Source organism: Callithrix jacchus, chromosome 14, assembly GCF_049354715.1.
Source record: "Callithrix jacchus isolate 240 chromosome 14, calJac240_pri, whole genome shotgun sequence".
NCBI classification, from domain to species: domain Eukaryota; kingdom Metazoa; phylum Chordata; class Mammalia; order Primates; family Cebidae; genus Callithrix; species Callithrix jacchus.
The window spans coordinates 85792398-85820358 of record NC_133515.1 but is presented as its reverse complement, the minus strand read 5'-3'; the positions used below and the strand labels follow the sequence as shown (position 1 = coordinate 85820358).

The 27961-nt window shown below is 49.0% G+C and overlaps 1 protein-coding gene and 1 non-coding gene across 3 annotated transcripts in view; both read right to left on the bottom strand.

The window, feature by feature from the left end:
• The window catches only part of ALK (ALK receptor tyrosine kinase), a 771141-nt gene that overhangs the window by 46983 nt on the left and 696197 nt on the right, over positions 1-27961 (bottom strand). For both annotated transcript variants that reach the window (XM_035272907.3, XM_035272908.3), the window contains exons 12-13: positions 23422-23584; positions 12670-12820 (exon numbers count right to left, since the gene is read on the bottom strand). In XM_035272907.3, coding sequence (XP_035128798.2) covers positions 12670-12820; positions 23422-23584 — 314 coding nt within the window. The remainder of the gene's footprint in view (positions 1-12669; positions 12821-23421; positions 23585-27961) is intronic.
• On the bottom strand, positions 4027-4190 carry LOC118147645 (U1 spliceosomal RNA). Its single transcript, XR_004734086.1, has one exon. It is a non-coding gene; the product is annotated as a U1 spliceosomal RNA (small nuclear RNA).

Genomic DNA, 27961 nt, shown 5'->3' with positions numbered 1-27961 from the left:
GAGGTGGCTTTTAGTTGAGCCTTGAAGGATAGGGAAGTTCCCCCCCTCCCCAGAGTGGAGGGCAAAGTTAGGTTGTTCCAAGAGCTGAAAGCATCATAAGCCAGAGGTAAGTGGGGTGTGCGGGGGAAAAGCACAAGGGTCTCCTTGGCCCAGAAGTCTATCAGGACAGAGAGATTGTCCAGGACCACCTGTTTGGATCCTGTGAAATGGAGAGATCGAAGAATGAAGGAGAAAGGCCCTGTGTGGGGAGACAGGGCTGGAGGGAGTATAAACTAGGTGGGTAGAGAGAATTAAATGGAGCAGTCCCATCATGGCTAGAGGCCTTGAATGCACTGTGAGGGGAGCACCATTCTCTCACTAATAGCCATGGAGGTTTTCTGAGAAGTCAGTTCTGAAGCATCAAGAGGAGAGAACTTTCCCAGTTCTCTGGGAAATCAGTTCTCCCTTTTGGACATCTCATTCCTCCTAGCTAATGTTCCATTTCTCGCCTCTGGACGTCCCTGGCTCAACCCTCTGCTTGCCTTGTAGAGTGAGCCCTGCAGTCAGGGTCCCCACCCATCCCGGGAAACTGTGGCAGGGGCCCTCGAGCTCTGATCCTCCAGTGTGGCTGGGAATAGAGACAACACAGGTTGTTGTGGCATTTACTGAGGGCAGTACAATAAGGCGCCTAGTGGAGCACCTCACGCGTGGTGGGAGCCGAGTAAACGGCTGCTGTTCTTGTTTTGTAAGACAGAGTCTTATTCCGTGCAATTCAGGGCAATGGCATGATCTCAGCTCACTGCAACTTCTGCCTCCTGGGTTTAAACAATTTTGGTGTCTCAGCCTCCTGAGCAGCTAAGACTAGAGGTGTGAGCCACCATGCCTGGCTAAGTTTTTGTACTTTTTTTAGAAATGAGGGTTCACCATGTCAGCCGGGCTGTACTCAAACTCCTGGCCTCCAGTGATCTGCCCACCTCGGCCTCCCAAAGTGCTGGGGTTACAGGTGTGAGCCACCGTGCCTGGCCAGCTGCTTTTTGTTTGTTTTTTTGAGACAGTCTTGCCATGTTACCCAGGTTGGAGTGCAATGGCACGATCTCGGCTCACTGCAACCTTCACCTCCTGGGTTCAAGCGATTCTTTTGCCTCAGCTTCCTAAGTAGCTGAGAGTACAGACATGTGCCACCATGCCCTGCTAATTTTTGTGTTCTTAGTAGAGGAGGGGTTTTGCCATGTTGGCCAGGCTGGTCTTGAAATCTCGACCACAGGTGATCTGCCAGCCTCGGCCTCCCAGTGTTCCGATTACAGGCATGAGCCACTGTGCCTGGCCAGCGGTTCTAATTCAGATTCACTTCTGGACCCACATAAGGTCTTGGTTGGGGCTCAGGTCTTAGAGAGCCCCCAGGATTGTGCTGGAGATTTCTGTAACAGCATCCTGCACTCCCTGAAGAAAGAGGAGAGTGCTTGAAAACAGCCACACCTGCTTGTCAGCCACCACAGCTCAGGCAAATTCAAACATCAGCCTGACCCCGGAGGAAAATGACTTCTCTTTTACTTAATAGAAAAAAAGCCAGTAAAACATCACATTTCCATCGACACCACTTCATAACCAGCCAGTGGATACAGCAATTCATCCTGAGCCACGTCGTATGCTGAAGCACTCAGGGGTGCCGGCAAGGAGTACTACAGAAATTTCCAGATAAATAGCCAAGATGCAATTTGTTTCATGGCATTTTGGATTTAATGATGGAAATAATTTGATATTTCTTAGAGTGGATTTAGTGTGGGTGGAAGGCTCTGAATTGCTATTGTAGAGAGCTGGCATTTCTTGTATATATGTGCAGCTCTGCCCAGGACTGGGGGGAGACTCCTGGGGGGAAGCCCTGCTCACTGCCACTGGCACAGGCAGGTGTTGCAAGGAATGTGCCCAGAATCCTCAGCTGGACAAGCACAGGATTCAGGGTACAGTCCAGGTTTTTGTTTGTTTTTGAGACAGAGTCTCACTCTGTCACCCAGGCTGGAGTGCAGTGGTGTGATCATAGCTCACTGTAGCCACAAACTCCGGGGCTGAAGTAACCATCCTGCCTTAGTCTCCGGAATAGCTGGGACTACAGGCTTGAGCTACCATGGTTGACTTTTTTTTTTTTTTTTTTTTTTTTTTAAGAGACAGGGTCTTGCTATGTTGCCCAGACTGATTTCTAACTCCTGGCTTCAAGTAGTTATCTTGCCTCAGCCTCCTGAGTAGCTGGGAAAACAGGTACAAGTTACTATGCTCGACTAGTTTTTGTATATATTTTTTTAGAGATAAGGTCTTGTTATGTTGCCCAGGCTAGTCTCTAAGTGATTCTCCTGCCTCAGCCTTCTCAAAGTGCTAGGATTATAGGCATGAGCCATGTCACCCTGTTGAGTCTGAGTTCCCGATGGCTCTGCCAGAGACTTGCTGGGCCACACTTGGTGAGGCACCCACCTCCCTGGACTTGCCTCCTTGTCTGTAGACTGAGGGGCTGCCCAGTCTGAACCAGTGATGCTGAGAAGATCCACCCCATCAGCCTCTGCTTCATCTCCCCTCTTGGCTGGTGGGCAGCAGTGGGACCTCCACCCCTAGGGGATGTCCTCCCACCGTGAACAGATCTGGAGATTGCTGGGATGGGGAGGAGAGGGCAGTGGGGCTTGAGGATGGGGTTTCCTGTAGTGAGAGCCTGGACCCATGCTCACCATCCTGGCCCTGCTTCTGGGGTCTCCTTTAGATCAAGTCGGGGTGGGGAACCGTCAAGCCTCTTGCTGGACCAGCAGCAGCATTTGGACAAGTTACTGCCCTTTCCTCACCTGACTTCCAGGACTCCACACTCTCTTGCATCCTCTCCTACCTCCCTGGTTCCTCTTCTTTTCCTGATCACTAAAGGTGGAGGGTCCCCTAAGCTCAGTCCTCGCTTTCTTCTCTATCTGTACTGCATCCTAGGCAATCTCATCCTGTCTCAACTTTATGCCAATTTCTCCCGTATTTATATCCCCAGCTTGGACCTCTCTTGAACTCCAGCGACCTGTCTCCCATCATCCACCTGTCTGCCTGCGGCTGTCTACCAGGCCTCTACAGCTCAGCATACTGCTACGGAACTCCTGATCTTGTCCCCCAATTTCCTCCTTCCACAGTGTTCCCTAACTCAGGGGATAGCAGCCCCCTTCTTCTGGTGGCTCAGGCTCAATGTTTGGAGTCATCCTTGACTCTTTTCTTCCTCTTAATTTCTCATTCAACCTGGCAGAAAATCCTTTTGGATTTGACTTTCAAATTATGGCCAGAATTCAACCACTTTTCACCCCTCCACTGTTACCGTCCTAGTCTAAGCCATCGTCATCGCTTGTCAGGATTAATGCCACAGCCCTTGAATTCATCGTCTTGACCCTTCCCTCTGTCCATGTGGTTGACTCTTCATATTGCAGTTGTAGGGGGTGCACGGCAACATATTCAAGCTTATGTACACCGTGTATGATATCTGTGCCTGGGGATGAAACTCCTTGACCCTGAAAACAGGGCAGGGAGTGGTGTGTGGTGTGATAAGGAACGCTGAAAACAGCCTCCCGAGAATGCAGCTTGAATGTGTACAAGGTCACAGGTGCCTCAGCAACCCACCTCAAATGATCATCTAGTGGATGTTTGTAGTTAATACAAACCCTTTCAATAAATACTTGGCGGACAGATGCTGGGGCAGACTCTCAGAAGAGCTACCCCAGCCCCGCTCAGCTGGAGCTGTCTGAGTACTTCGTTCTTGGTGTTTACTGCAAACTATAAACTTTATAACTTCTGCCCCTTATGTGATCGCCTTGAATTTCAGTGTGAAGGAGGAGAGCTTATTAATTTTCGGGGAATCCCAGTAAGGGACAGTCCTGACTCCCATCAGGGGGATGGGACACATGCTTAGAATATCAGGGGCTAGGTCATCATGGGTCAAGAAATGACCAAAGAGCAGAAAGTATTCTTTAAATAGAGCAACAGCCACCTAAGGCTATCCAGGGCACTGTAGAGCATATGCTTTTTTTTTTTTTTTTTCCCCCCCAGGGGAAAGCGCGAACGCAGTCCCCCACTACCACAAATTATGCAGTCGAGTTTACCACATTTGGGGAAATCGCAGGGGTCAGCACATCCGGAGTGCAATGGATAAGCCTCGCCCTGGGAAAACCATCTTCGTGATCATGGTATCTCCCCTGCCAGGTAAGTATAGAGCATATGCTCTTAATATGGCAGGAATGCCCTTGGTTTCCTGGTCAAGGAACCTTGATCAGACTTAGAGTTATGGGAGCAGGTGGGTCGCTGCCTTAAGAGGAATGAACAAGGTCATTTTACTAATGTTACTATTTTGACCACCTGGGCGCTGATACACTCTGCATTGTATCCTCTTAATCTGCCAGATTGAGTCAAACCACCCACCTTCTCCACCTGAAGGGAATTCAGGAAATTTAAAGCAGAAGGAAAAACAGAAACCAGAACAACAGGGAGAGACTCCTCTCCTTCCTTCACTCCCTTCTGTGGGGAATAAGGAAGAAATTTTTTTTTAGTGAGGATAAGGATGGACCGGAGCCTTTTCCTTCTCCTGTAGAAAGGGTATTACCCCCTTTTCTCCACCCTTAAAGGGACCTGCTTCTGTCCGCCCTGTTCAGGCAACAGTGCCTCCCATCCCCCTTGTGGAGATTGGAGGCCGCCAAGGGACAGTTCTTGGATAACACCCCCAGTTGGAGAACATCTAATCTGGTGGCCGCGTCTCCTTAACAAGCATCCCTGCTGGAGGGGTTCCTCCATGAGGGAAGGAAAGTGGCTGATTATGACTGTTTTCCTAACATGCAAGTTCTCACTTCTTGCTTCCAGCACCAGACCCCCTGGCCTGTTTGTTCTGTTTCCCTGGAGTATAAGGGAACGTTGCATACTGCTTCCTGGGTTTTCTCTCAGAAAGCTCTGGCTTTCTTGCTGTCCACAGAGGACAGGAGAGTTGCTAAGATGCCAGGGAGTGCCCACTTAGTCACTGGCAGTCTAAGCAAGTTACCCCTCTCTGGGTTCGTGGTGATGGAGGGGAGGCCAAGAGGCAGAGACCGAGTCCCTGGATGGCTGCAGGCAGCTCCGGTCCGGCGCTGAGAATCCGCCTCACCATGGTCATGCACCTTAGTAACTGTGCCCAGAAAGTGGCTGTGGCTTGCTGTACTGCTGCTTTTTCTGCTTCTGCCGTTCCCTGCCACCCCTCAAATGCCTCAGTTGACAGGCAATCCCTTGTTTTCCCTAGCCCCCTAGGGAAAGGGCTAAGAAACAGTCTGTGTGCACCCCAACCTTACTAGCCTAAGGTGGGCAGAGGGTGTGGAGCAGCCTAGAGTACAGAGCCCTGGGAGAGAAGCCTGCTAATAAGGGGTGCTATCCCGTAGCCACATGTTACATGCTAACTAGGCTGAGGCGGACAAGCTGCCAGCTGCTGTCATCTTCAGAAGATAGAGGCAGCAGTAAGGAATGTTTGTTTCACTTTTTAATAAAATGTTTAAAAACACCATGGCTGGGAAACTTCAGAGCAGACCCTGTGAGGCATGTCTGCTCCTCCTCTGAGCCTCTCTACTTGGGGGGTGCTAAAAATAATAAAAAGCCCAGTATGTTTTCAGTACCTTACCTAACTGGGTTGGTTCCAAGCGTGGGTGGCCCGGAGGATGAGTGCGAGGTCTCCTCCCGCCTCCAGTCTCCGAGCTTATATACATGCACTTTACCACCTGGTCATTTCCTGACCACTTGCTGCCACTTGTAGTCTCTTCCTTCCTCTTGGGGTAAGAGTAGCAACAGGTGGCAGGCTCTTAAAAAGAGGCTGTCTAAGGAGCCCCGGGGCAGGTGGGAAAAACCTGGCCACAGCCCTGCTTTCCCAAACTCACTTCTAAGACATTCCAGCTAAAGGCTAATGCAGGAAAATAGCCAGCACCTAAAGACATTTAAAAATGTTTTTTGGGGTTTCTTTTGTTTGTTTGTTTTAAATGGAGTCTCGCTCTCTAGCCCAGCCTGGAGTACAGTGGCACGATCTCAGCTCACTGCAACCTTCGCCTCCTGGGTCCCAGTTCAAGCGATTCTCTTGCCTCAGCCTCCTGAATAACTGGGATTCCAGGCATGCACCACCATGCCCAGCTAATTTTTGTATTTTTAGTAGCGACAGGGTTTCATTAGGTTGGCCAGGCTGATCTTGAACTCCTGACCTCCTGATCAGCCCACCTTAGCCTCCCAAAGTGCTGGGATTACAGGTGTGAGCCACCGTGCCCAGCTGTTTTCTTTCCCCCCTAATTTTTACACATTCAAGCTAACTCAATGCAAGTTTATTATCCTGGCAACTTGCAGTCACATTTTAATGACTTTCAAGGCCAAATTATGGTAAAAATCACTTAAAATGTCCATCCCTCCCATGCTTTAGTTTAACAGGTAGGCTTTATCTTTCGCCCTTTCTGTATTTTATATGTCATTTTCCTGTCTCATAACCCCTCTAAACATATACAAAAGACCACAGATTTAATAGCTTCTCTTCTCATAAAGGAACGCCAACGTTGTGTCCAGTTATCAGGATATGATTCTGCTACTCTTTTCCTATCGTCGAGCAAGGAAAAAGTTCATACTCTGTTAGCTTGTCATCTTGATTGGCAAGTAGCAATGGCTGACTTTGTTGGTAATATCAGCTTTCATTTACCAACCTTTAAGCTCCTAAACTGTTTGCAAACTGTGCCTGTTAAATTTTATCTATTGTCTCTAAGCCCTTGCTTCAGTCCACTACTGTCTTCACAGATAGTCCAGAAGAAACGAGTACGACAGCTACAGTGTGGTAAGACGCCATGCAAACTGGCAACAGAAGATCCAGGAACATTTAAAACTACGCAACAGGGGAGGTGGGTGCCCTAATATTGGCCTTACAAACTTTTCCTCAGCAAGCCATAAATATAGGCAGTGATTCTGCTTATGTGCTGTATACTCATTTAGACCTCGCACATGTGAAGGGCGTTACTGATGAATCTCTACTAGCTTTGTTTCTTGCAGTGCAAGAGCTCCTCTGTGCCCATCATCACCCTCTTTACATCACACGTATTCGCTCTCATTCTAGGCTACCTGGTCCCTTATCAGAAGGGAACGCTCAAGCTGATGCTCTGGCACAACCATAAATGTGGTTTGCAGACTTTCCTGCTTTTTCGCAAGCTCAAGCTGATCGTGCTTTTTTTTCATCAGAACGCTCGCAGTCTTAAACAACAATTTCATTTGATGCTTGCTCAAGCTCGTGTGATTATTAAAACTTGTCTTGATTGCCAACGGCATTCTGGCTCTCCTTCTTCCTTAGGGCTTGGTACCAATCCACAAGGTTTGGTGCCTAATGCTAGCTGGCAAACTGATGTTACTCAGTATCCACCTTTTAGACATTTCGAATTTCTCCATGTTACCATAGACACTTGTACAGGCTTGACACGTGCTACCCTCTGGACCGGAGAAAACACTACAAATGCAATTACTCATTTGTTTAAATCTGTTATAACTTTAGGCCTTCCACAGACTAAAAACTGATAATGGACCTTACTATCTTAGTGCTCGATTTACATGAGCATTGCAACTTCAACACATACAACGTAAAACTAGCATCCCTTACAACTTAACCGCTTAGGCCATTATTAAACAAGCTCATTAAACTCTTAAAATATATCTTAATAAACAGAAAAGGGGGAATAGGGGGCTCTCTCCTTGAGAACAGGACCTGGTATTGGAGAATCGACCAGCAATGATGGTGATGATTTGGAAGGCACCTGACGTTACTTGAGGACAGCTAAGGAGATTGGATCAACAGGAACTATCTGACTTGCCGCCGTGGAAGGCCCTGTAACTACAGTGAACTGGCTTCTTATGTATCTGGCGGTAATTGGGGAAACTGCTGAGAAAGTAAGACAGACATGGATGTTAGGGTGGCTGGTAATTCTTGTTTTTGCCAAGTGGGATCAGCTCAAGAACATGTTTATTGGAGTCATGTTCTGAGTCCCCCTATTTTAATGTTAGTACATGGTGGATACTGAACCGCCTTTGTGATCTAATGATATTTCTTGGACAAGAGGTCAACAGATGCCCCTGTCTTGCCCTTTAACTGAAAATTTGGGATGGATTAAACTGAATGGCTTCTTGACTTTACTGTCTAGTAATCCTTCTCTTTGATTTTCCACAATAGGACATGATAAATGTGTTACTCTGATTCCTTGAGTATCTTTGCTAAGCTTGCAAAATTGACCTTTATTTCTGCTGTTACCACTAATCTTACTGAGGTCTCTAACGAAGCTACACAAGTGCCTGATCTTCCTATATGCCGTCAGAGTAGGGACTGGCGATACAAGTTCGAGGCCATCCCTTGGTCTCTGTGCCAACAACCTGCACTGTGCCAGGCCTCTGTTTAACTAGGATGCCTTGCTTGATTGGGGTCCCCGTGGTAGTCTTATGTCTGCAAATTAGACTATTGGATTTAGGAGTCCCTTCAATAGTTCTACCACCTGGTCAGAGTATGGGCTTTCACGACCAATATTACAACCAAAATGGAAACAAGCTTTAAGCCCTGCTCATACCCACATTTGGGGACTAGGTCTTCCTTCTTTGAATGGGTTCTTTCACATGGTGAGTACATTACTAGTGGTGGCAAGTATACCCTCTCTTTGCAAAATAATGTCACTGATACAGTCCTGATTTGTACTATATATCCTCATATACTTTCGTTTGGGCAAGGTATTCCTAATATAAAGCAGAATCAATTCTTTTATAGTGTTAATGTGTCTTCCAATAGCTGGTATGCTACATGCTTGTCTCATCAAATCATTGTACAGTTAAATATAACCTATGTCATGATCTTAATGCGGTGAGCAGAACTGTGGCTACCTGTAAATATAAGCTGGAACTGGGGAGGAGATTCCACCTTGCAGTTATTTAGAAAAGCACATCTGCAAGGGCTTATCATGACCATCTGTCTTCTCAAATTTCCGCTCTGGAGTGTGAATTAAAGAAACAACTTGAAGAATGGTCTCAGCAATCACAAAGACGTACCCTTCAGCAATTACAAGAAGGCTTTCAATGGTTAAACCTGAACACTCGGTTGTCTGGGTTAGACATACGCATTTGGGTGATGGCCATTATACTTATTCTTTTCTGTATCTGTTTGCTAGGCATCTGCAGGTGACTTTGTGCTCCCACCCGACACATCTATGATCAGAGAAGAATGATAGAGGGTTACCTTGCACTGGATGACCAGCATGCTCTAAGAATTAAAGAAGGGGGAGATTTACGGGGCACGCGGCAACATAGTCAAGCTTATGTACATGCTGTTTGAGGTCAGGGTATGGAAAAATACTGAGACACTGTGTATGTTATTTGTATGTATGTATGTATGCTGTGTATGTATGTATGTATGTTATTTGTATGTATGTATGTATGCTGTGTATGTATGTACACTGTGTATGTATGTATGAATGAAACTCCTTGACCCTGAAAACAGGACAGGGAGTGGAGTGTGTGGTGTGATAAGGAACGCTGAAAACAGCCTCCTGAGAATGCAGTTTGAGCACAAGGTCACAGGGGCCTCAACAACACACCTCAAATGACAATCTAGTGGATGTTTGTAGTTAATACAAGCCCATTCAATAAATACTTGGTGGATGGATGCTGGGGCGGACTCTCCCGGAAGAGCTACCCCAGCCCTGCTCGGCTGGAACCGAGCACTTCGTTCTTGGCATTCACTGCAAGCTATAAGCTCTGCAGCAGCCAGAGTGAGCTTTTTAATACACATGCCGCATATGTCACCATTTACTTCAGAACCCTCCTATGGCTCCCACATTAGAGCGGCCTGATCCAGCCCAATTACCTCTGCCTCATCTCTTACCTACCCTTCCTTTTGCCCCCTCTGCTCCAGCCTCAGTGTTCTTTGAGCACTGATGAACCTCTGGGACACAGCCTTTGCTGGGGTCATTGTTTCCCCAGATATTTCTCCCTCCCTCTCATCAAATGTAAGGTCTTTGAGAGCAAAGATCTTTCTTTTGTTCACTAAATATATCCCAAGTTCCTGGAACAGAGATGGTACAAAATAGGTGCTGAATAAATATTTGTTAAATAAATTTCGATGAATTGAGAGCTGTCTGGATTGTGGGCTGGCTCTTCACAATATTTGCCTTGCAGGGGATGGTAATGGTGGGATTTAATATTTGGAACAGACTTGGCTGCCTAGGGGACATTTGGAAATGTCTGGAGGCTTTTGCAATTGTCATTACTGGAGGTTGTTACTGGCATCAAGTGAGTAGAGGATGGGGATGCTGCTGAGTATCCTGAAATACACAGGACAGACCCCTGCCCCAGCCACACAGAATTACCTGCTCCAAAATGCCAGTAGCGCTGCTGTTGAGAAAGCTGATTTAGACTCACGCTACCAGGCGACGTTTGGAAGGAACTGGAGAAGCAGAAGCTGAGGGCTGTGTGTTTGCATGGGTGTGTGTTGTGCTGGGGGTGGGGGATGGGGGAGGGTTGTGGGGAGGAGGATTGCAGCAGCTGGAGCCCATTTTCAGCACAAGAACTCCAGTGTGGCCAGGTACATAGAAGGGCAACTACCTGCATAGATGTGCAGTTGACCTGCAAAGCTGCCACATACGGCAGTTTAATTCTTTATTTTTTATTTTTATTTGTTTATTTTTTTGAGACAGAGTCTTGCTCTGTCACCCAGGCTGGAGTGCAGTGGTGCAATCTTGGCTCACTGCAACCTCTGCCTCCTGGGTTCAAGTGATTCTTGTGCCTCAGCCTCCTGAGTAGCTGGGACTACAGGTGTGTGCCACCACGCCTGGCTAATTTTTGTATTTCTAGTATATACAGGGTTTCACTATGTTGGCCAGGCTGGTCTCAAACTTCTGACCTCAAGTGATCTGCCCGCTTTGGCCTCCCAATGTGCTGGGATTACAGGCGTGAGCCACCATGCCTGACCTTTTTCTTTTCTCTTTCTTTTTTCTTCTTTCTTTCCTACTTTCTTCTTTCTTTCCTTCTTCTTTCTCTCTCTCTCTCTTTCCTTTTTGAGACAGGGTCTCACTCTGCTGCCTAGGCTGGAGTCATGATCATGGCTCTCTGCAGCCTTGACCTCCTGGATTTAGGTGATCCTCCTGCCTCAGCCTAAGTGTCTGAAAATGCAGGTGCCACGATGCCCAGCTATTTTTTAAAAATTATTTTTTGTAAAGATAGAGTCTCGCCATGCTACCCAGGCTGGTCTCGAACTCCTGGACTCAGGCAATCTTCTCTCAGCCTCCCAAAGTGCTGGAATTACAGGCGTGAGCCACTGCACCGGCCCCTACAGTTTAATTCTTAGAGTCCATGTCAGTCTCTTGAGAACTGTGTCTAGACACCATTTTTTTCTGTCTAGGGAGAACTGGAGAGGGAAGTAATGCCTGAAACAGCCATTTCTCCCTTTTCTAAATGCCTCCTCAGGGGTGGAGGTATGAAGCCACAGAGACCAGTTCCTTTCCCCACATGCCCCTGCTATGCCTTGCCCGACCTGCAGAGGGAGCTGCCCTCTGTCTCTGGCCGAGAATCACCTCCTCCCACCTGCTTGGGAACCCCCTGTGCATCCACAAAGTTTGAGAGCTAGTATGTTGATTAATAAAAATGATAAAGTGCAGCAACACCAAGGAACAAGTAGATTTCAATTGAATTTTTTTTTTAAAAAAGACACAGTCCTGTGAAAAGACATAACTGATTACAGTCCAATCAAGTGAAAGTCCCTTGCAGAAGATAATGCAATCTTTCTGCTTAGACGAAAGAATTACATTAGCACTCAATAAATTCGTGTGAAAATTACAGCAGCCTGTAATTTAACGGCTTAATATATTATATTAGGCTGGAAAGTCCTGATTATGGTTGCTAAATAAAAGTTGGAGTTGAGACATTTTTCATGCGAAGGTTGCACTTGCTAAGCTTACTCCTGTCGCTTCACCTAACCCTGAAGGGGCAGAAGGGAAAAGCTGAACTTTACTTTTGATGCTTCCTCAGCTCCCAGCCCAGGGCCTGGCTCTTAGGAGCCCTGAATTTATTTTGTGGAAGTAAACTGCTTTCTCGGTAGCCCCTCTTCCCACATCCCTCTGCCAAGGATGCTCTCAAATAAGTTTCTGGAGAAGGAGTCCGGGGTCCAGGGTGCTAGAATATAGCTGGCTGCCTGGCCCCTTCCCCGGGGCGAAATCTGTGCTTTCAGTGAGGGAGGCTGGGGCCTGGCCCAACCAGGAAATTCACCCTGCAGGGTGCTGAGTTCTTGCCAGGACCGCCAGCCCTGGCAGGTCCCGCCTCCCCCCAGCACAGGCAAGAGGTGAACAACTTAACTGGGCGTGGTGGCGTGTGGCTATAGTCTCAGCCATTGGGGAGGCTGAGGCAGGAGAATTGCTTGAACCTAGGAGGCAGAGGTTGCAGAGAGCTGAGATCACACCATTGTACTCCAGCCTGGGTGACAGAGCAAGACTCCATCTCAAAAAAAAAAAAAAAAAAAAAGAAATGAACAGCTAGGGTGCCGGGAGTTTGCATGGCTGGTGTTTAATTACTCTTTGCTGTCTCGTACTGCTGGTATGTGAACTTCCAGGGCAGGGTGTTGAGTGCTGTGCCCCCAACAGGCCTCCCCAGGGCCTGGGAGAGTGCAGACCAGAAATATCCACTCTGGGTACTTACACTGGGGCAGGCGTCCTCCCCCTGCTGCCCGACCAGGATGTACAGTGTGTCGTCCTTCTCCAGGTTGAAGATGCCCAGCACAGACACGCCGTGGGACCGCATCATGGTGTTCTTCCCGCCCTTCCCGCCAGCAGCTCCGTAGCCCGAGATGCTGAAACAGGACATAGAATGTTGGCTCCCGCAGTTGCATGAAGACTGTCCCACTTCCTGCCAACCCAGCAGCTTCCAGTGGGCTGAGCATATCACTGTCCGTGGTCTGAGGGTTCTCCCCCATATCAGTCCCTGCAGAAAGGGATTCCTCTCCCCGCCTTCAAGAGAGGACAGTCAAGTTTAGAGAGGGGCAGGGAGTTGCCTCAGTCACAGAACCAGGAAGGTGAAAGACTAGTAAAGGGTGCAAGAAAGAAAGACAGGAAAAGGGTGGGGAGGAGGAAGGGAAGAAAGAAGAGAGGGAGTGGAGAGAGAGGGAAACAGAGAGAGAGAGGGAGGAGAATGTATGAATGTGACGTATTGGGATGATGACTTTCTGAATACCTAGATTTCCTCATTATGGTTTTCTCTGCTTGTCCCAGATCAACGGACTCGTGTGACCTTAGATACATAACCTAACTTCCCTATTCCTCATCTATACTACGGGGATAATAAGCGAACTTGCCTCCTAGCCTACATGTATTATGAGGATTTAAGACATTAAGACTTGTGGTCTTAGAATTGTGGTGGACATGTAATAGGCACTCAATAAGTATTAATTAATTATTATTATTATTATTAATGATGGTAGTAGCCGTAATTGACTTGGTACAAAGTTGTAAAGTCTCCCCATGGGGTCTGGAAACAAGGAGGTTCCTCACAGAATGATTGAGGAGAGCGGTGTGGATGAGCCGGCTGTCTACTCCCATCCCGCCAGTAACTCCTTCTGGAGCAATATGTGTGCAGACAACAAACAACCCTTCATGATGAAAATAAAAACAGAGCGAGGGGATGGGAGATGATTTCTGCTGCCTCTTAGGTTGCTGCAATGAAATCAAGCAAGGATGGGGAAAAAAGAACTCTCTTCTGAACCGCATCAGAAGAGCGGCATGTTAGCTAGCACACCAGTAACAAATGAGTCCCCAGAGACCAGCTGCCAGGGTACGGGACTCGGGAGACTCACATCCGTGTGTGTTCAGATCCAAGGTCTTTTATGAAAATCCAGAGAGAGATGCAAGGCAGTTTTGCCCGTGTGCACACTCAGTAGCTCCTTTATCTACAGTTCCAGGAAATGTCCCTTGTTCCCAGCATGTGAGGGGCCTCCTGGAGCTCTCCCAAGGCAGAACCCACGGCCCTTCTGCAGACCTTGTTTGCTAACATGGCAGGCAAGGAACTGAGGTGTCTGTGAAATGCAAATGGAGGATCTTGTGCCCATTGCCCTGGTGGATGCCTGGGCATTGACTGGAGTTTATTGAATGTTGGGAGGGGTTTGAGGCTTTGTGGAACTGAGACAGCTTCGGCCTCTTAAAGAGCTCACAGAGAAACTGGGGAGATGATCTTCATGATGAAAAGAGAAATCTCACCATAGGGTGAGGCAAAGTGCCTCCTCATGTATAAACAGCAGATGTTATTAATCTCATTTGACAAATGAGGAAACTGAGGCTCAGAGGGACTAAGTAACTCATCTGAGGCCACACAGCCAGTGAGTGACAGGCTATGGTCCAAACCCTCACACATCCTCTCTTAGAGGTCATTTCCTCCCCAGTGTGCTGCTGGGATGCACAAAGAGAGGGGCCTGAGAAGCTATTTGCCCCACTCCTAATTCCCAGACCCTCAGCCAAACACTCCCTCCTGGTCCATTAGAAATGGACAAGGTGATAACCATAATCAAAAGGCTGAGAAAAAGGAAGACTTATTGGTGAAAGGTAAGAGGAAGCAGAATTATTTCGCTCAGTGAACGGAAACCTGGGCGGGGGATGGTGCGGTGGCTACCTGTGGTCTAGGATGGCGGTGTGAATGGGCCCTAACTCTGTCCTGCCTGCTGCCCCAGGTTTCTGGGGCTTGATCAGGCTGCATAAAAAAGTCATCTCAGCCAGGCGCGGTGTCTCACGCCTGTAATCCCGGCACTTTGGGAGGCTGAGGTGGGCAGATCACCTGAGGTTGGGAGTTTGAGACCAGCCTGACCAACATGGAGAAACTCGTCTCTACTAAAAATACAAAATTAGCTGGGCGTGGTGGTGCGCGCCTGTAGTCCCAGCTACTAGGGAGGCTGAGGCGGGAGTATCGCTTGAACCCAGCAGGTGGAGGTTGTGGTGAGCCAAGATTACACCACTGCACTCCAGCCTGAGCAACAAGAGTGAAATTCCATCTCAAAACAAAAAACAAAAAACAGTCATCTCCACCTGACGATGTGGTTGGCTTGGAAAACTTCTGCTCAGGATGAAATCCTCATCCTACCACCCCTGCTGTGGTGGAGAGGTAAGCTTCACCCTGCCCATTCCTTTTGGCATCATTATTTGCATCAACCATGTATTATGAATCATTCTGAACTCTTTCATATGTTCAAATTTAGCCAAATTCTTCTATTTTAGACGTTGTTTGTTCCTGACTCCTTTTATTCTAAGTCTTCTTTGCTATTTTTCCTGCCCCCCTCCCCAAAACCACATCTGAGTGCCAGCTCCATCTATGTCTTGACCTAGTTCTTGATGGTGAGGTGGGATGGAAAGAGCCCTGGGCTCTGAGTTATCTGCTTGTCCTCTTTCTTCTGGCTGCGTGACCTGAGGTAACATGGCCAATATCTCAGAGCCTCAACTTCACTACTGAGGAAGTGAACACATGAACCCCTGCTCTCATGGGCACACAAAGTGAATTTGAGAAGACTGCAAATCCTTGCAAAGCCCAGGGCAAGATCCTGGGCTGGGGTCAGAGCTCTAGATTCCAAAGTGCACAGTAGAGCTTGGTGAGCAGGTGTCCATGGCTGGGTTGTACTTTCCTGGGCAGTGGCCTCAGCCCCACATTTCCAACCTAGATGAGGGGGCTGGCTTAAAGTCAGGGGAGCAGGAAGCTGCCTGAAATAATTGCAGGAGTCCTGGAAGGAGCAGCTCCCTCATCAGCCCCCTGAAGCCTGAACTTCCACCATTAGAGCTTCACTCCTTTGGAAGCTTCTAGTTGCTACTACAAGGCTGATTGCTTTTGGAGTGGGATGTGCCACAGTTAGAAAAGCAAGGGCTTGAATGCAGATAGACCTGGATCCAAATCCCAGCTCTGCCACTCAGGGCCAGGGGTAGGTTGAGCCCAGAGAGGTGCCTCCCTCCCAGGAAGGACCTTGTGCTCGATCCACCCCGAGAGGGAGCACCTCCAAAGCCCAAGGTGCTTTGCTTACTTCTCCCTGGTCCTGGCCCTGCCAGTGTTACTCACTAGCTGTGTGACCTTGAGTAGGTTATTTTCCCTCTCTGAGCCCAGTTTCCTCATCTATCAATATAATACCTACCTTGGAAGGCTGTTGTGAGAATTAAATGAGATGATGCTTATAAGGGACCTACTTCAGTGCCCAGAGGGTAGCCAGTGAGTGACAAATTGCAGCTCCTGTCATCATGTGCCCCCCTTCCCCCGGTGGGTGAGCCTGTCCACTCCTTTTCTGGGGGTGACTTCTGGGAGGCAGAAGGGGACCAAGTGGGTGAACCAGGGCATGGCCAAGGGGGCTTGGGGTCAAGGCTGTTCAGTTTCACCCAGGACGCATGTCTGTGTAAAGCACAGGGCAGCCTTAGTACTTCTGAAGACCCCCCACACCCTGTGAATTGCGTTTCGCAAACTCATGCTACAATAGTAGCCTCAGCCTTCCTCTCCGAAGCTTTCTCCCCCTCTCTTGTAAACAATTTTTTCTCGATGGTTGAGGAACAACAAGAAATTAATATACCTGCCACTCAAGTGGGGAAAATGACTCACAGTGATTCCAATTTACTGGAAATTACAAGATACTGTTCTCAATGAGCTGATGCTGTGATTTTTTTTTGTTTTTCCTCATCTAAATCCATGTCCCCTGGTCAGAATAGATGTTTATTGGGTTTGTGTTTTGTATTATTGACTGTGAACCATTGTTACCTGAAGTAATTGAGTTGTGAATCTTTTTTAAATAAAGAATTAGCAGCAAATCAAAGTGGCTGCCTGCTGGATCCTGAAATCAAAGCATAGCTGGTGTGTAGCACATTGGCAGGGTCCACACTCACATGGGGGGATCTTGGGGGAGAGAGCGGACCCACATTCAGAAAAACAGAAGTGTCCCATTCCTCTCCTGTACACCCTCTGGAGGAAAGGGAGAGCGACACCCTGCTCTGGGCTCTGCCTTTAACTCCCTGTGGGTTCCTGGGCAAGTCCCTTTTGCCCGTTTCTCAGTTTCCTCATCTCTCATCTGTGAAATCAGGATGGTAAGCTCTCCCCTGCCCACCCTGCAGGGTTATTGTGAAGACACATGACATGTGTGAGTGTGGATGGAGCTTGGTCAGTGGGAAATTTCTCATCAGGTATATAGTTGTGTTATCCAGATAGGGGTCAGGATTGAAGGGGGTGGAGGCAGGTGCTCCTCAGTGGGGTCGGCCCAGGTTCCACTCCTGTTGTGTCAGTGAGCAAGACTCATGGTCTGTTTCTTCCCTCAGCACCTTCCTGGCCAGCGCAGCCCTCCCTAACTGCCTTGAAACACCTGAGCTTGCAGGAACCTCAGTGACTTCTCTCTATATCCCCTCCCTCTGCAGATGGAGCCTCTGGAGAGGAGGGAAGACATCTTTCTATGTCACATGCTGCATCGGTGGTGGAGGTTGGACTCAAACTTAATTCTGTCTGCAGCCCATTCATCTTTGTCTAATTCCCCCATCTCTGACATTCCCTAGTCTGTGCCCTTTATAGCGATGGCTATCCATACAATTACTTTGGCAATTACTCATACCTGTGACATCTCTCCTAGTATTGTTTAGAACTTGATTGTCATTGTGGACTGTTACTAAACTTTTCTGTCCTGTGGTCTTTCTAGAGACTGTGAGGCTCCAGAGTCTCAGTCCTTTCTATCAGTCTAGTCAGTGCCTGGCACACAGTAGGGCTCCATGGCTCAGTGTACTGCACACAGTAGGTAGGGGCTCCATGGCTTGGTCCCCTGCACACAGTAGGGGCCCATGGCTCAGTGCCCTGCACACAGTAGGTGCTCTATGGCTCAGTGCCCTGCACATAGTAGGGCTCCATGGCTCAGTGCCCTGCATACAATAGGTGCTCTATGGCTCAGTGCCCTGCACACAGTAGGTACTCTATGGCTCAGTGCCCTGCACACAGTAGGTGCTCTATGGCTCAGTGCCCTGCACACAGTAGGGCTTCATGGCTCAGTGCTCTGCACACAGTAGGTGCTCTACAGCTCAGTGCCCAGCACACAGTAGGTGCTCTGTGGCTCAGTGCCCCATACACAGTTGGGGTTATATGGCTCAGTGTCCTGCACACAGTAGGGCTCCATGGCTGTTTGTGGAGTGAGTTGAATGATGGTGTTGTCTGGCTGCACATGCTGCTCCCTGGAGCCAGGTGAGGAAATGAGTGTCACTGGCAGAGACCATCGGGAATGGCTGTGGCCCATATCAGCTGGCTCCAGCTGTGATGTTCAGCCTCTTGTCCATTGTGTGAAGAGCAGGTGAGCCCTGCTCTACATCCCGGCTGGGAGCTGTGGGCTGTGCTTGACAAACAGTGTTATATGCGATCTGTGTACATACAGTAGTGGGTGGGGAGGAGGTGGGGGCAGGACTGCAAGCTGAGAAGGCTGCTGGTCCTAGAAAGGTAGGAAGGCAGGCAGGCTGGAGGGGAGAGACGGATGAAGGAGAGGAAAATTCAGGGAGAGAGAGGGGGCGGGCTGGGCTGGGTGCTGGCCTCCTCTGCCTGGGGCAGGCCACCCTCTGGCTCTCACTGAGTCCCTGATAGTCCTCTCCCCGAAGCTGTTCTGTGCCATCATCTGTCTCCATTTTATGACAACACTGAGGATGCTGTACCCTCCCCAGTACAAACCCCATAATCCATGTTCTTCTCATGGCCCTGCAGTGGCCTCCCACCCTCCCATCTGCTCCACCAACCCATCCCCTAGACACCATGGTCACTCAGCACCACGGCCTGGAAGCCCCCGATCAGGGCCCCTCTCGCTGCTGCCCTGGCCTTGCCTGGCCTCAGCCAAGCTCGTGGGAGCGTGGCTGCGCTCCTTGTCCTTTCTTCCGCAGCCCAAGCCAGAGTGTGGATGTTGTCCTGGTGTTGACCCGATCCCACATTCACTTAGTCCTCAACTCATGCTGATCTCACCTTCTAAACACCTCTGGGCCTGCCCCTGCCTCCACCCCTTCCCCACCCACCCCTCCCCACCCAACCCTCCTCACCTCTCCCCCACCCCTCCCCTCCCTTCCCCTCCCCCTCCCCACCCCTCCCCTCTCCTCCCCCACTCCTTCCTCACTACCTGCCCCTACCTCTCCCTCCCCCCTCACCCACATCTCCCGGGCCCCTCCTCCTTCATCTTTCCCTTGTCCTGGCTTTGTCCTTTTGACCCTGGCCTGCATGACAGTGACTGCCTTCCATCTGCTCTCCCCACCTCTAGGCCATTTCTCTCATTTCCACCCCCATGCTGTCACCAGGGGGAGCTAGAGGCATGTGGGGGCGACACTGCAGCCCCAGGACCTGGCCCTGCTGCCTCCAGCCTCGGCTCCCGCAAGCTAGCCTTGCCCGACTTCTCATCAGCAGTACTGATTTCCTGTGCTCACCGCAGGCTCTGGCCACCAAGAAGGCCCACCTGCTTCTTTGTAGAGAATGCCCTAAGCCTTCGAACTTAACCCAGGTGCCCATCTCCTGGCAGGAGTAATTTACAAACTCAGCTGAGTGTAGTGCCTTTCCTCTGGCCTCCGCAGCAGAGCCTTATGCAAACTTCCACTGCAGTTCTGTCTATGCCCGCCCCATGGAGATGCCCGTGTGCACACCATCACCGCCATTGGCAGCAGCGCCTCTGGGGCAGGGCTGGGTCTTAATCACCTTTGCACGCTTGGTGTCAGGCACAGCATCCTAAGGGGTGCTCACTATAGTTCACTGAGACCTACAGAGCAGGGGAAATGAAGTCCAGGAACCTGGACAGACACCTGCATCACCTCTCAGAGGAAGTCCAGGGCAGGGAAAGCCGGGCGTGGGGAGTGGAGGAGATGGGGGTTCTGGGGTTTCACCCAAGCCCCCATGCCAGCTTGCTGTCTCCTCCTGCCTCCTCTCCCTCTTTCTGGGCCTCTTCCTTTGTGGAGGAGGGCAAAGCTGTAGAGGATGGGAGATGGGCCCAGATAAGCTACCAGCTAAGAGCGGGAGTGTTTCCAATGTGTTTCCTGCAGGGGGCCCCAGGCAATGGTGGTCCCACCTTGGCATGAAGTCGGGGCTTGATCGCATTAGCTCCCTTCCCTTTGCCTCTCCAGCAGTGGGCAGAGAAGTCAGCGGAGCTGTTCCAGTGCCAGGCCTCGGTGGCAGCTGTGCCTCCAGGATGGTGGGTTCCCTAGGGCGCGGCTCCCACCTTTCTGTTTCCAAGCACCTTTTTCTCACATCCTCTGGTGCGTCATGTGTTTTTCAACAGATGAACTGCACTTATTAAATAGTAATAACTACTGTGGAGAAAAAGTCTTCCAGAGAAAAGGCACTGACTTCTCAGTCATATTCTGACTTGGGGACATTTTGAAGTGGTCTAAAAATGAAATCCTTAACTGCCTGCTTCTTGGATTACTAAGTTATGTGACCAATAGACTCAGGTCATCCAAGATCTGAGTCTTTTCCAAGGTCAAGGAGGAGGTGAGGGTCAGAAATATCTGTTAGAACCTTTATTTGGTTAAAACACAAGTTTTCAAAAACAACAATGACTGGCTGGGTATGGTGGCTCACATCTGTAATCCCAGCACTTTGGGTGGCCAAAGTGGGTGGATCACTTGAGGCCAGGAGTTCAAGACGAGCCTGGCCAACATGGTGAAACCCCTACTCTACTAAAAATACAAAAATTAGCTGGGTATGGTGGTGAGTGCCTGTAATCCAGCTACTCGAGAGGCTGAGGCAGCAGCTTGGACCTGGGAGGCGGAGGTTGCAGTGAGCTAAGATCGTGCCACTGCACTCCAGCCCGGGCGACAGAGCGAGACTCTGTCTCAGAAACAATGACAAAAACCCAACCCCAATGGCTTTTGGTTTTGGTTCTTCCATTTTGATATGGTCCTGTCTTAGGCCAGATCAAAATGTCTCCTTCAATAATTTGGACACTTCAAAATGGCCTGCTTCAACAGAAAAATGGCTCCTTCTGTATGCTTCTAATGAGGCAATCGCCAGACAGTGGTGGGGCCTGGAGCTGGTCTCAGTCTCAGTCTTTCAGAGACATGAGTGGAGACAGCTTTCTGATTTTGGCTGGGATTCTATCAACGCACCGTGGAAATACTGTGGCACTTCCTGCAGATCAGAAACCTGACTTGAATTAGATATGGCTGATTAATAATAAATGGGAAAATGAATTAATTATTATTTAATAAGCGTAGTTCATCTGGCAGTCCAAATTTTTCAGAACACAGGGCTCATCTAAGGAAGTCAGAGAAATGTCTTTGGAGACAGAAAAAGTCAGAAACTCCTGCGTATGGGACCAGCACGTTCTTGGAAACACTGGCTGTGCCTGCTGCTGCATAGCAGTGCTGCTTCAGCCAAGTTCTCCACCCATGGGCCAGAGAGCACCCACCATGTGTAAGCATTGTGCCAGGCACTATATAGCACCTTTATAACCCCTGCCTCTTACAGTTGGGGAAACAGAGTCTTAAGACATAGATTGACCTGTGTGAGTTTGGAAGTGGGCCTCATTCACACTATCTCAGGGGAACACAGCCCAAGAGAATCCCCGTGCGAGGCATCTCCTGATGGTATGTCCCCCTCTGTGGGAGAGGGAGCAGGAAAAGTCTGGCCAAGCTGGCACTGATGGTGCCCTGGGCTGGGTGGGACAATGGGCTCTGCTGGGGGCTTACTGTTGGGGTTTCCGTGTGCCTCCCAGCTCCTCTGCCTTCTTCTTCATATTGCTTTTTGTGTATGGGGTGTGCTGGCCAATATCCCTTCAGGAGGTGGGGCCCCTCTCATAGCCTCTCATTTCCAGGGGCTTCCAGGAGGTGGCTGGTGGGCAATTCCTATGCCCTCCTCCTGTCCCTCTTGCTCTCTGCATGCCTCCCAGAGTCCAGACGTGGGCTTTAGTAGAAAGAACACAGACTTTGAGCCAGAGTGCTCTGGGTTTGAATCCCAGCTCCGTCACTGATTGTGCAGCCTCAGATGTGTGGCTAAGCTCCTCTGACTCCAGGGTTCTCACATGGAAACATGAGAACAGCAATAATTATGCCACCCACCCTACTGCTAAAGCAGGAGCAACACCTGTGGGTCCTTAGCAAGCATTCATTTCCTCCTCTCCAGGAGTCCTTTCCTCCCTGCTCTGGGCCCCACTGAGATGTGGTTCAGCAGGAAGGGGAGGTCTGGCTTGCTTGGCGTGGCAGGGCCAGGGGTGGTCCACTGTCTTCTGGGTTATTTGCTGGGGGTATGTGGGCGCTATAGCAGCTAATCTGATTGTAGCCAAATCTTGTTATAGCATTTCTGCCTGGAGTGCCATTTAAAAAGCACTTAGGGCTGTCCCGTAACACATTTACCCTGAGACCCCAGAGACGGGGCTGCCACAGGAAATGCTAAGCTGGAGAGAGAAAACAGGGCAACTTGAGAAGCCCCTTTCTCTCCCAGGAGGCCCAGGATGTGGCAGATGCTGGAGGCTGCGGGAAGGGGAGGGGGGCTCATTTCCTATTGTTTCAGCCCCTGGGAACATTGTACCAACAAGGCATAGTGGTGATGCTTTCCTTTTAACCTGCCCCCATGCTCCGTGGAGGAGCTGCATGAGGCCCTGCCCCAGAACTCTGGAGGTGGAGGCTGCTTCCGCATGTGCAGCTGTGGGGAGGCTCCTGCCTCTCTGAGCCTCAGTGTCCTCATCTGTAAAATGAGGATGGTAGCACTGGCCTTGCCTCGTCATCGAACTCCTTTAGGGGCTATCTAGGTTTATCTTAATCCAGCTCAGAGGTTCTAAAAGGCTACATCGACATCACCTGAGAACTTGCTAGAAATTTCAGTTCTCAGCTCCAGACCTTCAGAACCAGATGCTCCAGGAGGAGGTCTTGCAATCAGGGTCTTCTCCAGCTGGCCAGTCTTAGCATTAGCTTCCTTCGATGCCATGGCCTCAAAGTGGCCAAGTGGAGCTGGATCTCCTTCCAGCCTGGCCCTGTTCTAGTGGAATACTAGGGGCAGGAATGAGGCTGGGAGGAACATTCCCAAACAGTTTGCTCTACTTACGAACAGTGAAGGCCTAGGAAAGGAGGCTTGAGAATAAAGCATGAGCTTTCAGGTGCATTGTGCTTCTATTTCCCAAACATTTTACGTGCATGCCTCATTTGAAGAGCATTAAGTAATATTCGATGAACAGGCCGCCATAATTATCCTTATTAGCAATAATTCTGAAGCTAGCTCACGCATACATATCACTTCCATGAACAGTCTGTGAGTTTCTTGTGGACAAAGGACACATCTTCCTTTGTTGCTATATTTCCCTATCCCAAATCTCCCCATCTCCAGCCCTTTCACCTACTATGGGCCTGAGTCTGTGGCCTTTGAACCTTGGCGTGCCTGGGCACCCCAGGAGCATGCACCCAAAGGCAAGACTCCAGGCCTCTTCAGGAGGGTGGCTATGCGTCTCCCCTACATACGCACCTGTAGGTGTCGGTGGCTGGCACCCTCCAGATCTGGATGCCCTTCAGGGGGCCCTCGCTTCCCACCTCCACGCTCAGGTTGGAGTTCTGGTAGGCGTTGTTGCATTGCGCTTGGGTGGGGCCGTGGGGCCCGCTGGCCCCACATGTGGTGAACAGCCAATGAACTGCGGCACAAGAGGAGAGGCAGTCACTCACGTGGCCAGGTCCCCCCTCCTCCATGGGCCTCCCTGGGTGGCCTCTGAGACATCTGCTCCATGGCCCCAAACCCACAATCTAAGATGGCACCAAGGTCGGGCAAGAAACACCGATCAGCCATCACACTGGAAACTTCTATAGAAAGCCTACTATGTGCCAGACCCTGAGGCAGAGACAAAGATGGAGCAGACTTAAGATGCACCCTGGCCTTAAGAAGCTTACAGCTTTGGCCAGGCTCCATGGCTCACGCCTGTAATCTCAGCACTTTGAGAGGCTGAGGCAGCAGGATCATGAGGTCAAGAGATCAAGACCATCCTGGCCAACATGGTGAAACCCTGTCTCTACTAAAAATACAAAAATTAGCTGGGTGTGGTGGTGCGTGCCTGTAGTCCCAGCTACTTGGGAAGCTGAGGCAGGAGAATCACTTGAACCCAGGAGGTGGAGGTTGCAGTGAGCCGAGATCCCAGCATTGCACTCCAGCCTGGCAACAGAGCAAGATTTCATCTCAAAAAAAAAAAAAGCTTACAGCTTCTATGAGAGACCCAAAGGGACGCAACCAACAAAACTACAGGACGGCAAGAAAAGCAGGTCACAGGAGGGCCCAGCCAGCACTGTGCCGGGGAGTTCCAGGAAGGGGAGAAGGCCTCTGCAGGTGGGACACGTGTGGGCAGTGGCTGGCTCTTCTCCCAGTCTCTCATCGAGTCTAGTGGGGCAAACAACAGGTGCTCAATCTATGCAATTGTTGACTGCAACTCACCTGCTCCAGAAGGCTTAGCATCGCATGTAGGAGCCTCTTTGCTTGGAGGCAATTGAAAAAGAGTCGAAAGCTCTGTGATGCTACATTGACCCAGGGACCCAGGCTGGTGGTGGGAGCAGGAAGCTCTGCACGCCCTGGTCATGGCTTGACCTGCCTGTCAGTGCTCCCTAACAGACCTGCAGCAAGGCAGGGCTCAGCGTCCTTATTAAAACCATCTTGCATTTGGAAATGCAACGAAAGCAGCTTTCAGGCTCTCTATGCAACAGAGTATTAAAAAATATGGAAACACAGGTCGATTGTGTCTTTGGTGCATGCTCCTCCTTTTCCCAGCCCCCCTCACCCACTTCCTGGTGTTCTGTGTCCTACCCAATGTCCTTAGGTGGCCTTCTGAGGGCCACACAGGAACATTCAGCACAAACTCCTCCCCACCCCCTAAAGCCCCGCCGGCCATTTCCTTTCAAACTTTCTATTTTTGAGCCAGACCGAACCTTGGGGAGTTGTCAGATCTCATGTTGGCCAGAATTCTAACATTTTTACAACCTATAAAAACCTTTAAAAAGGTGTTGTTGATAAATTACTTTTACTTAAAATACAAAAATCTCATGAGATTGCAGAAATTCTCTTAAAAGAGAGATTGTCTAAGGAAAATGATGGAAACATGAATTTGGCTGTGAATAATTTTGCTCAATAAAACATTAAAGTGAAAGCATTTTTGAAGACTTTGCACTAACCGAATGATGCCAATGTGAAAGGTTAACTTGGGTTGCCAATTTTAAGCCATAGATTGAGACTGCGGTGGGCAGGGTTGCTAATCTGAAAGCTGGGCCAGTTCTGGTGGGTTTCTGTCATGCTGCCCTGGCCCGGAGGCTGGAAGATGGAAGTTCTGGGTGGGCTTCTAACGCATATGCTACTCAGCACGGAGTCCTCAGTGCTTTTCTGGGCTTCATTTTTTCTTTTGCAAATGAAGATGTTAATTTCTATTAAGTTTCTGAAGTTCATTTCAAGGGCTAGAAGATAATGGAGTTACCCAAAGATAACTTTGGGTGTGAATGGCTGGTTGCTGGTTTTCTGATTTTTTTTTCAAGACACAGGGTCTCACTCTTGCTCAGGCTGAGGGTAGTGGTATAATCATGGCTCACTGCAGCCTCGAATTCCTGGGCTGAAGCAATCTTCCTGCCTCAGCCTTCTGAGTAGCTGGGACTACAGACCCATTCCACCAAACCCAGCTGGTTTTTAAAACTTTTTGTTGAGATGGGGTCTCACTCTGTCACCCTGGCTGGAGTGCAGTGACACAATCACAGCTCACTGCAGCCTTGAAGTTGTGGGCTCAAGCGATTCTCCTGCCTCAGCCTCCCAAAGTACTGGGATTATGAGCATGAACCACCATGCCCAGCCTCTATTTTTATTATAAAGAGGGCAAACCTGTTAATTCACACTCTCTATGGAAGCCATTTTTAGCAGAGCTAGTTTGGCCAGTTGTCCCTTTACCCACTCCTGTGCCCAAAATATATATGTGGGCTGTGCTACATCACCGTGTGAAGGGTGATGTGGGAAGAACACAGGCTTTGAAATGAACACCAGGGTTTGGGGTAGCTTCATCATTTATCGATTAGGGAATCTTGATCTAGTTCCTTTGCTATAAAAGAAGCTGGATCGGCATATTAACAGAAGCAAGGGGGTAGGAAAGTTCACTGCAAAGTCCCAAACTCTAAAAATGTGAGTGTATCCTTGACTCCTGTCTGTACCCAAGGCTGGTGCAGGGCATGTGGCCAGGGCAGTGTCTGTGAATATGGATCCTATGCTAACAGCACCTGGGAATTTAGTCAATGGGCTGGGGCAGAGAGAAAAATAAAACCTCAGAAAGGAAGTTGGGAAATCCACTCTTTTCCTTATCTATAGTTCCTTGAAACCTGCTATGCAGACCCAGGCTTTCCTTACAGCCAGCAGCCTGGGTGTGGGTGTGTTCTTATTAATCACAGGGCAGAAGCATGGCAGTTCATTTAGTTAATTCAACCCTGAAAATGACAGAATACATGTATCTATATTATATAGACAGATAGATGGATGGATGGATAGATATAGACAGAGAGAGAGAGAGAGAGAGAGAGAGAGATACATAGATAGATGTGGTTTGGCTGTGTCCCCACCCAAATCTCCTCTTGAATTGTAGTTCCCACAATGCCCATGTGTCATGGGAGGGACCAGGTGGATATAATTCAATCACGGGGGCAGTTTTCCTCATCCTGTTCTCATGATAGTGACTTAGTTTGCACAAGATCTGATGGTTTTATAAGGGGCTTCCCCCTTTGCTGGGCACTCATTCTTCTCCTTCCTGCCATCGTTTGAAGAAAGACATGCTTGCTTTCCCTTCTGCCATAATTGTAAGTTTCCTGAGGCCTCTCCAGCCATGCTGAACTGTGAGTCAATTAAACCTCTTTCCTGTATAAATTATCCAGTCTCAGGATGTCTTAGCAGCATGAGAATGCACTAATACATACATGAAATATATATATATATATATTTTCTCAATTGTATGCTAGGGAAGAGAGCTAAAGATGTGGCCTTGGCACACTACCTGAGCATCTCACCTTCAGTGGGAACTACTTCAGCCTAGGTTAACATTATTCTGAGGATTCTGAAACGTTCCCAGACATGCTGGGCTTCTACCTCTGGCAAGGTAAGGAGACATCTGGCGAGGAAGAGGGTTTAGGCTTTGGATTCAGATAGGCTAAGTGTTCTCATTCTGGATTTTGCTGCTGGCCAGCTGTGAGACATAAAGTGGATTGTATAACCTCTTTGAGCCTCAGTTTTTAAAATCTGAACAAATGGAGACTGTTAGACATACCACCTAGACTTCCTGTGAGAATTGATATCTAGGCCAAGTATTTAGCACAACATTCAGCATCAGAGATGCAGAATGACTACAGTTTAAAATGTGTGTAAGTTTGCTCTCAATTTTTCACTGTGGGAAGCAGATATCCAATCTCAAAACTTATGTCCTCCATTTCATAAAGGAGGGTCTCCAGGGTCATTTCTCAGGAAAGGGACCAGTATTTTCCCAATTCAGTGGACATATATTAGTCTCCAGTGGTTTCCATACACAAAATTTTGTTTTCATTTTCAGTGATTTCAGATGGAAGGGTCTTCAGAGGGAATGCTTTCTAAAGTGGATTCTGTGGGAAGAGAGGATTTGCCATCCTATGTCAGACCTATGATTTATGTTCCCAGAATTCTGTTGTTCCCAGCAGCCTTCAAGGCATGGTGGTCCTCCCTGCCTCGTATGGCTCTGACCTTCATAAATAAATCTGCCCAGAGTTGCTTGGAATCAATTTATGATTCCCATCAGCACCATCTCTGGGGGTGTGGAGTTTCCGAGTTTATTGCTCAGTGTGCAAGGTCTGTTCCGCTTCTCATGTGTGGTGGGCCTGCCTTGCTCTAGCTTCATTCTGCTGGTTCCCTTTGTTTATACTGTCTGTAATCTTATAGTCATCAGAGAATGTCATAGCACAGTGGGACCTTGGAGATCTCTGAAGTCAATGTTTTCCAAACCACCTGTGGATCTTTCACATACAGATGCTAGGGACCTGGA